We start from the raw sequence: 12,284 nt of genomic DNA, 5'->3' as shown, positions 1-12,284 counted from the left end.
TTCAGCCACTATTGCAGTCACAAAGATCAGCTGGACTGCCAGGCAACTGGTATTGTTTACAGGAAACAGCCATCACTCTCAGTTAAGGTTCCCTTTAAAGGAGAACTGTAGTGAAAGGTATATGGAGGCTACCATATTGATTTCCTTTTAAGCAATACCAGTTACCTGGCTATCCTGCAGATCCTCTGCCTCCAATACTTTTAGCCCTAGACCCTGAACAAGCATGCAGCAGATCTGGTGTTTGACATTTTTGTAAGATCTGACAAGATTAGCTGCATGCTTGTTTCTGGTGTGATTCACACTACTGCAGCCAAATAGATCAGCAGGGCTGCCAGGCAACTGGTATAGCTTAAAAGGAAATCAATATGGCAGCCTCCATATACCTCTCACTACAGTTCTCCTTTAAGCAACCTAATGGTTCTATTGCATTGAGCATAAATGTTAAATTTTAGGCTAGCTTCACTTACTTCTGTAGTGGTACAGTGCTTAGGGTGATGTGTCCACCACACAGTGAGATCTGGGTTCGATTCCCAGCTATGGTATGATGTATACTCATGTATGTATTCCCAGCTATGGTATGATGTACCAGCTATGGTATGATGTATACTGGTTTTTAAAATAGTATAATTCCCTGGCAGAAGAGACCCTCCTCCCTCCACCGGAGGGAGGAGGGAATAGGTAGAAGGGTAGAAGGGAGGAGGGAGGTGGGAGGGAGGAGGGCAGTGGGAGGAATTAAAATCTCCCTAGCAGAGTGTGTAGCAGCTGTCCCATAATTAATTAGTGTAGGCAGACAACTGAGTCAAATGGTATAAAGCAGTGTTTCTCAACATTTTATAAGTGTGTACCCCTTTTAAAACCCTGTACTCATCGAGTACCCCCTAGCATAGTAAACATGATCACAAGTACCCCTTGACAAATATATATTTAATCGTAGTACATGATAATTAGTTCTAAACAATGTGCAAGCATTTATTATTGCTTTTAATTAGCTAAAATACTAATTTGATGTTGTTTAAATAAGAATTATAATTTTCTAAATCTCTAAATTTGTTATTCTTGGTTAAGTATATCAAGCCCGAGTACCCCCTGGACCCATCAGAAGTACCCCCTGGGGTACGCGTACCGCATGTTGAGAAACTAGGGTATAAAGGACCTAGCTTGAAGGGAGGGTGGGCGGGTTCTCTAACACTGAAAGCAGTGTGTTTGACAATAACATGTCTGCTGACAGTGAAATGGAGGCTAAAAATTTTGCTCAATACAGCATTATGGGGCGAATCGAACTTCCGCAAAAGTTCGCCGATGCAGGCGAACGCGAACCCCCAAAGTTCGCCTGGAACCGTTCGCAGGCGAACCGTTCGGCCCAACTCTAGTGCTGAGTTTTGTATTGCTATGAAGACATCAATCAGCTGCACTAACTGAACTGCTTCCCTGCTAAACCTTTGCTATCTCCGGCAAGCATCGCTCTGTTATTTGCTTCTGGACAAGGTGTTTATGTCATACGGCTGTTGTTTGTATGGCGGGTGGCCATCCCATGATGTTTTTAGTTCCTCATTGCTATTAGTGCAATATGTGTTTTGATAAGTTTTCGATTAAAGTACTATTTGATATTTACATTTGTTTAATGACTTTTTTTTCAAGCCATGTATATCTAGCCATTAATATTACCTCCTAGGCTATATTTTGTATATTTCACAGACAATAGGCTTTAGTCTCATCCCTGTGGCATATATTGCTAACAAGACAAAAGACCTAATTTATCAAGAAGTGAAAGTGGTCCACTCTATAAGAAAAGGAAGAACTGTTTCTGCTTTCTGCATTACCTTGACTCTAGAGCCAAACAGAAAACAAAAGTCTGAACTCAGTCAAGGAAATGAAGATTTATGAAGAATTTCTGTGGAATGCAGGAACCTGGCAGTACTCCAGTGATCTGTTAGATATTGCAGTCGGCATAGTGATTTGGAGGACTCTTGTTTGGAAGCTCTACATTGGCACTGTACAAAAAAACCTACATCACACCTAATATAAATATTACCTTTAAAGTGAATGGGAACCGCATTTTTAAAAAAATTAAGCAAATACTTACCTAAGGAGAGGGAAGGCTCTGGGTCATACAGAGCCTTCTGTCTCCTCTCTCGGTGCTCTCTATATTGTGCTGGCTCCCCGTTTCAATCCCCCACTGAAAGGGTATTTGGAAGTCTTCGGGAGCCATGTCCTCCCGAAGACGTGCGGCTCCATACTGCACACACGAGCGTGCAAGAAAACGTGCTTGCGCAGGTGCAGTACAGGGCCGACCTTCTTCAGGAGCACTCGGGCTCCCTGAAGACTTCTCAAGCCTCCTTCGGCCAGATAAAGCAGTATTTGACTAATTTAGTCAAATACTGCTACCGGGCGAGCCAGAACTGGATCGAGGGGACCAGGAGAGGAGCCGGAAGGATCTATAGGACCCAGAGCCTTCCCTCTCCTTGGGTAAATATCTGTCTCATTTTTTGAAATGCAGTTCACATTCACTTTAAAGGAATCATCAGCCTTTGTAAGACCCTCCACCCCTCCCCAATTTACTCACCCATGTCATGACGCATCTCCACTCGCAGCCCGCCAGTATTAAGGCCAACCTCAGGGTCGGCCTCGTGCTGCGCCTGTGCCGCTGTCAATCACAGCCACGTTGTACTGTGCAACCTGCGATGATCACTGAATATCAATGTGCAGTGTGTGGAAGTGATAGATCCCTCTATGATCAGTTGTCAGACAGGGAAATATATTTTGGGCATGTCAGGAGAAAGTCTGACAGGTTATGGCAGGCTTTAGGCCAATTAACACGGAGGAACTGCATGCCCTGTAAAAACAGGCTCGCAACAGAGGGGACATACAAAGGATGCTTCACTGCAACTGCTGTGCTGCATGCAACAGATTCCATCATACTGGACTGATAAGGCGCCAATGTGAATACACCATTACAATATACAGAGTGGCCAAAAAATTAGACACCCTTTAGTAACGACTTTGTCCACCTTTACCTCCAGAGCTGTGGAGTCGGTACAAAAATCATCTGACTCCAACTCCTCAGTTTATGAATCCACCAACTCAGACTCCAGGTACCCAAAATTGCTCCTGACTCCTTAGTCTAAGTTTTACAAAGGCTATGGATTTGGTTCAAAATCATCCGACTGACTCCCCAGTTTATTGAAACTACCGACTCCAGGTACCCAAAATTGCTCCAACCCCACAGCCCTTTTTAGCTCAGATCACAGACAATGTTCTTCTTGGCATGAACTCAACGAGATGCTGATACCGTTGTTGAGGAATGTTGGCACATTCTGACATAATGGCAGCTCTAAATTGGGTCAGATTGGATGGCGGCTTTTCCACGCTTTGGATGGCGGCGTTTCCACGCTTTGGATGGCGGCGTTTCCACGCTTTGGATGGCGGCGTTTCCACGCTTTGGATGGCGGCGTTTCCACGCTTTGGATGGCGGCGTTTCCACGCTTTGGATGGCGGCTTTTCCACGCTTTGGAAGGCGGCGTTTCCACGCTTTGGATGGCGGCGTTTCCACGCTTTGGAAGGCGGCGTTTCCACGCTTTGGAAGGCGGCGTTTCCACGCTTTGGATGGCGGCGTTTCCACGCTTTGGATGGCGGCGTTTCCACGCTTTGGAAGGCGGCGTTTCCACGCTTTGGATGGCGGCGTTTCCACGCTTTGGATGGCGGCGTTTCCACGCTTTGGAAGGCGGCGTTTCCACGCTTTGGAAGGCGGCGTTTCCACGCTTTGGATGGCGGCGTTTCCACGCTTTGGAAGGCGGCGTTTCCACGCTTTGGAAGGCGGCGTTTCCACGCTTTGGAGTGATCTTTCAGCTTCATCCCACAAATGTTTAATAGGATTGAGGTCAGGAAACAGCTGGCCATGGAAGCAGGTTAAACTCTGATGTTCCTCAAACCAATTGAAGACCAATCAAGCATGGTGACAAGGGCCCACGACAGGCATCTCTTCCTATTTTTCTGTGATTCTAAAGGCACTCTTAAATGTCTGTGGGACTGAGCACTCTTCTCTCCTTAGTATTGCGCTCTTCACACTACCAGGAGTGTCATTGCTAACACTGGAAGAGATACCCGGGAGTGCGTACAACCCTGTGGAAGGACTGTTACAGCACTTTTATCCGTGATTTCAAAGTGGAAGTGGTAACGCTGCATCCTCTTGTTTAGGTTCACATTATTCTGCATTTTTTTCCAGGCTACTTATTTGTACAGTACTGTTTAACTAGCACCAGTGCCATTCTTCTTGTCTTACAAATGTTATCAGGCATCAACTCACAACCAGCCAGAGGAGAGCAACAAACCACAGGTTTCACTAATGTATGAAAACCTATTACTATATCCAGAGTCAGCATCACATAGGGGCCAAAAAACTTGTTGACTATAACAGAAGTTGTATTATATCCAGGTTTACTATACCAGGCGTTTCTCCCATTGATTTATAATGGAGAGTGGTCGGGACCTGGAGAGGTAGTTTACTAAACCCGAACATTTACTATATCAGTTTATTATAACAATATTATACTGTAAATGTTATTTATGTTCACTTTTATTCTTTGTGGAATAATTCATGTCTCCCTTTCAAGTCTTCTTCAATGACACCTCAAAGCTTCATTACACAATCTGTCAGTTATTAAAAAATTGTTAGCTTTTGAAGCTAAAGCCTGATACACACCATGCAATTTTCCATCAGACAGGTCAAATCGATCATTTCCAACAAGTCCCAATCGAGTTTATGCAGTAGTGGTCAGAAACCGATTGGACCTGCCAAACTTAACAGCAAATTGCATAGTCTGTGCCAAGCTTTACTCAGAATCTGAAAAGTTCCAGTTCAACTCCTTCCATGTCTTGCATATCGAAGTACAAACTCCAACCCTGATTCACCATGTCCACATTATCCGAAATGTACACTGTGCTCTCAGGGATGGCTGGGATAAATAAAAATAACAGCACAGATTTCTGACACTGACAACCTCACAGGCAGCTGAAACTTTTACGCATTAATCTCTTCATATATAACAGTGGTAAATGCGACCTCGGGGCTCTCCTTCATACAGCCCCACGTAACCGCATTCCACAAGCCTCCCAGTAAGGACATACCTGCCCTGTCTGCCCCTTCAACCAACTCCAGTCCAATACAGTCCAAGAAAATCGCGACCAGCCAGTGACGTGATATCAAGGCTTCGCCTTCAGCGCAGAGGGTTCCTCCTTCTTCCCGCCCCTCCAACTCTTCCTGCCTCTTCCCGCCCCCTCCACTTGCCACGCCCCGCCTTCTTCACTCCCCCTGTTCTCTACCACCGCCCCGAAACGCTTCCCTCCTTGGTTTACTACGCGCGGAGCTGCACTAAGACGGACACAGACGGTTCCCTAATTCGCCCGAACAATTTACTAGGTAAGAAATCAGCACCGGGCCACGCGTGTGCTCCAGCAGCGGCCGCTGTTCCCGCTCTTTTCTGTCGCCTCTTTCTATTGGCTGATAGCCCCATGGATCGCTGGCCTGGTGCTCACTAAGAAAGTGGGAGGGGCGCGACGGTTGAGCTCGGATTGTGATTTGCCGCCCAATTTATATATGAGCAGGGCTGTGTGAGGCGCCTGTGTCACAGCGCTAATAATGTGTGGCTGGAGAATACGTTAGGGGCTATATGTAGCCGAGCAGAGGGGAGACAGGTGCAGGGCTGGTCAACGAGCTCCTCCACGTTCATAAAGAAAATGCAATAGTTCCCTGCGGCCCATGTCACAAGAATGCACAAACAGGAATTTCATTTCCTCAACTGTTATCTCATAAATACAACTTTTTGTCAAGAAAACACAGTTAAAAGACCCAGTTTACATTATTTCCCTCAATTAAGGGCTTGTTCACATTTAGTTCAGATAGCCTTGCGATTGGAATGCAATCTGTATGATCGCATGCCGTCAGTGCCATTATGCACTGCTAATCCCTAAAAAAATGCACGGAGCAGTGTTATAGTGCATTTCAATTTGAGGGGAACGGCAGAAGTGCTGTATATGCGCTTCTGCTGTTGTTGGCGCCAAACACCATAAGTGTTGCTGAAATGCGTATGATGTGAACGAGGCCTTATATTTGTGCTTCACATAGGGTGGCCACTTGCAGAACCCCAAAAAGGAGGACATCACACCCTGCAAAGGAGGACATCGTACTGAGGACGGTGGCGCACAATAGTCTACATGGTGGAGGGCCGGCCAGCCGGCCGACCAACCACAAAATGCAATCAGATTCGCAGAAGATTTCCCCACAAAATGCAATCAGATTGGCAGCAGATTTCCCCACAAATGCAATCTTATTGGCAGCAGATTTCCCCACAAATGCAATGAGATTGGCAGCAGATTTCCCCACAAATGCAATCTTATTGGCAGCAGATTTCCCCACAAATGCAATGAGATTGGCAGCAGATTTCCCCACAAATGCAATGAGACTGGCAGCAGATTTCCTCACAAATGCAATGAGACTGGCAGCAGATTTCCTCACAAATGCAATGAGATTGGCAGCAGATTTCCCCACAAATGCTGAGATTGGCAGCAGATTTCCCCACAAATGCTGAGATTGGCAGCAGATTTCCCCACAAATGCTGAGATTGGCAGCAGATTTCCCCACAAATGCTGAGATTGGCAGCAGATTTCCCCACAAATGCTGAGATTGGCAGCAGATTTCCCCTCAAATGCTGAGATTGGCAGCAGATTTCCCCACAAATGCTGAGATTGGCAGCAGATTTCCCCACAAATGCTGAGATTGGCAGCAGATTTGCCCACAAATGCTGAGATTGGCAGCAGATTTGCCCACAAATGCTGAGATTGGCAGCAGATTTGCCCACAAATGCAATGAGATTGGCAGCACATATTCCCACAAATGCTATGAGATTGGCAGCACATTTCCCCACAAATACAATTTTATTGGCAGCAGATTTCCCCACAAATGCTATGAGATTGGCAGCACAGTTCCCCACAAATGCAATCTTATTGGCAGCAGATTTCCCCAGCGGCACTCACTCACACACTGCTGGCTGCCTCTGGCTGTCTGTGTCTCTCTCTCGATGTGACCACGGCGGGCCGCGGGCGTCGGCACTCTGCTGGCTGCCTCTCTCAGAGAGGCTCTCTGTCCGGGCTGGCTGTGTCTCTCTGCGGGTGGCGTGGCGGCACTCACACTGGCTGCTGGCTGCCTCCTGGCTCGCATCGTCTGCTCCTCCCCCCGTCACCCAAGCCAACTTGCGTGAGGTGGGGCTGCATTTTCCCGCGGTGCGGCGACGTCTACGTGTGACGTCAGTCACGTCACTAGGGAGATGGAGATCGGGCCGGGAAGTCCAAAAAGGAGGACATCTGTCCGTCCTGGCCTTGCGCCGGACGGAGGACCTTGCGCCGGACGGAGGACCAGCAGTCCAAAGACCGGACTGTCCGGCCTAAATCCGGACGGATGGCCACCTTAGCTTCACGTCATGGCTTTTAGCTGTTTTATGAATGCTAGACTGAACTACAGAGCTCCCTTGTAGAGTTTTGAATGGGGCCCCCTCCCACCCTCGCTTTCTGCACAAGTAAACAGAGAACCACTTTTATTCATTTGGCTAGTGCACACTTGAATGTGCTTTCTTCATGCAGATAAAAACAGACAGCGGTGAAGCACTACAGGCATTTTCTCTATCAATTACATTAGCTTCTGTGATAAAAGGGGCACATTTTCACACATACAGACACATGGTGTGCAGAAAATGCATGCAGAAAACCAACACACAAGTGTGCTCCCGGCCTCAGCTTATTACACTCACTCTGTCCACAACTGATGGAGCAGAACTACCTCTGCAGACTTCTTCAGCATCACTACAGTACACAGCACATAGGGAGGAGTAGAGTGGTTGGGGGCTGGGTGTTGTACACAATACCCTGCTGAACACTGAATAGGGACTGTCTACAAATCTTTGCAAAACTTTGTATGATTCTTTATCAGTAGCTGAGCAGATGCAGTCATTAGAACAATTTGCAGAGAGCAGAAAGATTTTTTCTTTGCATGCCCTTAGTTGTCAGTCTCTATGTGGCAGCCATGGTCTTTACAGGTTAGAATATTGACCATGAAGTCCAGAGGAGTTGCAACAACCAACATAAAGCAAATCTAAAGCAATGCTTTTTTTAGGACATTAATAGCACCTGCTATTTATTTATTGTATTTATAAAGCGCCAACATATTACACAGCGCTGTACATTAGTATGATTGTTATACTATTTAAACCTGTAAGAGGGTGCTGTGAATGTAGAACTGTTCCCTGTAAGCACAATTGGGTAAAGAGGCGGCCCAATGTGAATAAAATTGGATTAAAAACAAGATAAAATTGAAAAAAATGAGGTTACTTACCTCAATGATAAGATCTTTGTATAGACAAAGAAATATTCATTTAGCACTGGCAACGCGTTTCACGGGTCTAAGCCCGCTTCCTCAGGCCAATAACTTTTTATTTTTTGTCTCCTATGTCTTTCTCTCTAGGGTGCTTAGACACCCCTACTACTCTATGTTCCCTATAATATTTCCTGCTTGTTCCCCTAAATTAGACTAGCGCTTAGACTTAAAGAAATTATGTTAAAGAAATCCCGAGGTGGGGGGGGGTTTGACTTTTACTTACCTGGGGCTTCTTACATCCCTTTATAGTCCTTGATGTCCGTCGGTGTCTTCTGGGTTTCCTTCGTTACACTGTCACCCCAATTAAAGTGTGCACTATGCATACTAATGACTCCTTATGTCTCCTACCTGTTCATGCACCTCCATTACTGTACACCCATCCTATGGATCTGAGTGATCTCGACTTGCCTAATCTCCATGCTCCCTTCCAGTGACTGACTAAGCATTACCTGGTACTCATACTGTGCTTTGTGATCTGGTTTTCTATTATTCCTGTATTGTCTTAGTGCTGTATGTCACCCCTAAATATTGTCTGTAACCTAAATTAATGTCCAGCGCTGCGTAATATGTTGGCGCTTTATAAATACAATAAATAAAATAATAAATAAATAAGACTCCTGTGTTATGCCAAACAGTAATGAGCACTTCTGTGTCAAAACTTCCATCCATCCCTTACTTAAAGGGACCCTGAACCATGAAAAAAATGCAAATCTGGACTTCCTGGGGACTTCCTCCTGCCCCCCGTAGCCTGTGAGATCCCTCGGATTCCTCTAGGTCCCCTCCGTTGTCCTGCTGGCGGCCCCGTTAGCCTGGCGAAGTTGTTTGTTTTTTTTCACTGTTCAGGGACCCTTTAATGGAACCAGCAGTTCTGTATAAGAATCCCATAAAGCACAGTGTGGTAAGATTACCTTTGTGGTGCCCCCTCCTGCAGGTGTCACCCTAGGCATCTGGGTGATTTGTCTGTGCCTAATAACAGCCCTCACAGGCTGTATAAACCCATGTACATAGGACTCTATGAAAAAATAAATTTTTAAATTCTAATGAACTGAAAAACAAATATTGTTTTTTAATCATTTTTGTTCTCAGGTACAACCAAGAATGGAGAAGTTCAAACGCATGTCGCATGAAGAGCTCGTAGCCTTGCTGCGGAGTTATGGCATATCGCATGGGCCTATCGTTGGTATGTTGTGTGATGCTTTCTCCAGTAATGAGCGCATTCATAATACTGTTACTCTTTATAGCAAGGTAAAACACAGTGGTGTTACTAATAAATAGTATATGCAGTCACAGAAAAGGCATACAGTAGCTCCCAACTGTCCCTCTTTGGGAGCCCTGTCCCTCTTTCTCCCTCATTTGTCCCTCTTTCCAGTAAATATATATATTTCTCTAATAAAAAATGTGTTTGATTCTAAGCTTTATTCCATCCTTTAAATTGATATATTACTAATTTTAAAATGTTAATATGAAGGAAAATGAACCAGGATAGAAAGGACCAGTGTGGCTTGAATTATAAAACATCTTTTTCTTATGAAATCTTTATGGTATGCGTGATGAGGGGTGTGACCGGGGCATGGTGAGGGGTGTGGCTTAAGTGTCCCTCTTTCTCATCTCAAAAAGTTGGGAGGTATGGCAAAGGGCCTACTTCAGAGGTTTTCAAATTAAGTGCTGCAGTGCTATGCCTGCCCTCCCTGTCAGGTGCCCCCATCACTCTGCAGGAATTCGTAGTCCAGCTCGGGATTTCCAATGCAGAGCGACAGAACAGTTGAGTGATTGCTGCATGTGGAGACTGTCTATAATTACTGTGGAGGAATATGCACTTCAACTGCAACTCCAGGATGTCATTATAGCATGGCCCGACAGCTGCCCTGAATTGTGATGAGGAGCCAATCTTATGCGCAGGTTATTTGCTATGGCAACATGTTGGAGGGGCGGTACAAGGGCTTTGGTTACACCTAGGGGTGGCATGTTGGAGAGCAGTATACAGGCTTTGGCTACATCTAGGGGTGGCTCCCCTGTATTATGAGTAGAAGTTCCCCATCAAGTCTGCTTAGACAGATTGCTTTAGCAGATTTAAAATCCAGGTTTCCTTACTGTCTCTGGAGTTAAAGCAGTAATATCTAACAAGGCTCATGCTGTTATGGGCTCAAAGAGGCAGCTTAACAGGTTGAAAAAGGAAGTAACCAAAACCCCTGGCTTTCGCTGTTCCTGCTACCTCTGTAATTTTATAGGAAACAATAAACATCTAAAAAGAACTTTGCTTTCTACTGTGGTGCTAACGGTTGAGAAACTTTTTACATTGGACAGCTCCGTAGGAACATGGAGCTGTATTGACTTACTCGAGTATGCTCCCCAGTGGGTGGGGTTCCAAGTCTTGTGTATACGTCATATGGCGACATTGCGTTTCAGTAATGCTTTTTGTCAAAGGTTGCCTTGAAATTTGGATTCATCAAGGGTTCTCTGACCTGGAAAAGTTTCAGAACCAATGGCCTATACTGTTGTTAGTCTCAAATCAAATGCTACTACTGTGACAAGTTTAAGGGGTTGTTCACACTATCAGCATTTGCTAATTTTTTTTTAAGCACTGGCGATTTTGCAAATCGCCCTAGAAGAGCTTGTGTCATTTCCTATGACAGTGTTCACATGTAAGCCTTCCAATTTTCTTCAAATGGCAAATCTGCTACATGTACCATTTTCTGAGCGTTTTTGCCCTGAATGGAAGGTATAGGGAAATCGCAAAGAGCTTGAAAAAGTGATTTGTATAGCGATTTCCAAAGAGCTTTTAAGAATAAATACATTGGGCTCGATTCAGTACACGTTGCTAACCCAGTTAGCACGCCTAAAGGCTTTGGGCGTGCTAACTAGGGTGCTAAGTAGTTAGCACATACAAACTACTTAGCACCGTAGTTAGCACATGCAAACTTAGCACCGTAGTTAGCACATGCAAACTACTTAGCACTGTAGTTAGGACATGCAAACTACTACTTAGCACCGTGCTAACTAGGGTGCTAAGCTCCATGGTTAGATACCCCTGGTCTTGCTAATTATGATCTTGTAAAAGATAGAATATTTGGAAATTTAAATTCAATCTGAGCTCTATATATTATGTGATGATCATTATATTATTGTTAACAATACCTCTCATCTTCCACAGTGATAATTGATGCTGAAGCTACTGTTGGAAAAGTTAGGAGGCGCACTGCTACACGGCATATTCTGTCATATGTTCATTTTCATTGTTGAATAAACACTGATTTTTTTTAAAAAAAAACTAGGGTGCTAAGTAGGCCTGAACGATTTTAGGAAAAGATTGAATCGCACGATTTCTGTCAGAAATTGCGATTTCGATTCGATTCACGATTTTCTTCAAATCAAGCTTAAGCATGTGCCTCATACAGACTTCCTCTGTGCCAAGGAGCTGGGGCAGAGCCGTGATAAATCCTAAGCCTAAAGGCTTCATAAACTGGCCAAACTCTTGACCAACAGTGACAGTATAAACAAATGGAGAAAACTTTGCACTTGATCAATGAGTAGTTTTAGTTTGAACCTCATAGTCACACAATCACTGTTTATGACTCTCGACTGTCATACGCTAGAAGTATTGCGTAATCAGGTATTGAACAGTATTACCACAACTTCTATAATATCTTCTGCCCGCCCAGCTGATGATGATGTACTAGACAAGGAGATGTCAAACTCAGACAGGGGGGCAAAATGTAAAAAGTAGACGAAGTCGAGAGCCAATGAGGGCTGGCGGGGAGATTATCATGTCTTCTATCCCTTGTTTCCCCATGTGGCACTTTTTATAGGGGGGATATGAGTGATGACATGTCGCAGAGGCGGTGGGGACAGTTAATGTTAGGCT

At 44.9% G+C, this 12,284-nt stretch overlaps 2 protein-coding genes across 6 annotated transcripts in view; one reads left to right on the top strand and one right to left on the bottom strand.

The window, feature by feature from the left end:
* The window catches only part of LOC137527620 (golgin subfamily B member 1-like), a 283,357-nt gene extending 278,150 nt beyond the window's left edge, over nucleotides 1-5,207 (bottom strand). For all 5 annotated transcript variants that reach the window (XM_068248254.1, XM_068248252.1, XM_068248255.1 and 2 more), the window contains exon 1: nucleotides 5,125-5,207. The gene's annotated coding sequence lies outside the window, so the exon portion shown is untranslated. The remainder of the gene's footprint in view (nucleotides 1-5,124) is intronic.
* An 87-nt stretch (nucleotides 5,208-5,294) lies between these two features.
* Nucleotides 5,295-12,284, top strand: part of EMD (emerin) — a 43,358-nt gene continuing 36,368 nt past the window's right edge. Inside the window, exons 1-2 of the mRNA XM_068248251.1 lie at nucleotides 5,295-5,416; nucleotides 9,509-9,602. Coding sequence (XP_068104352.1) covers nucleotides 9,521-9,602 — 82 coding nt within the window. The 5' untranslated portion in view covers nucleotides 5,295-5,416; nucleotides 9,509-9,520. The remainder of the gene's footprint in view (nucleotides 5,417-9,508; nucleotides 9,603-12,284) is intronic.

The sequence above is a fragment of the Hyperolius riggenbachi genome, chromosome 8, assembly GCF_040937935.1.
Source record: "Hyperolius riggenbachi isolate aHypRig1 chromosome 8, aHypRig1.pri, whole genome shotgun sequence".
Lineage (NCBI taxonomy): Eukaryota > Metazoa > Chordata > Amphibia > Anura > Hyperoliidae > Hyperolius > Hyperolius riggenbachi.
This window is presented reverse-complemented; position numbering and strand designations above follow the sequence as displayed.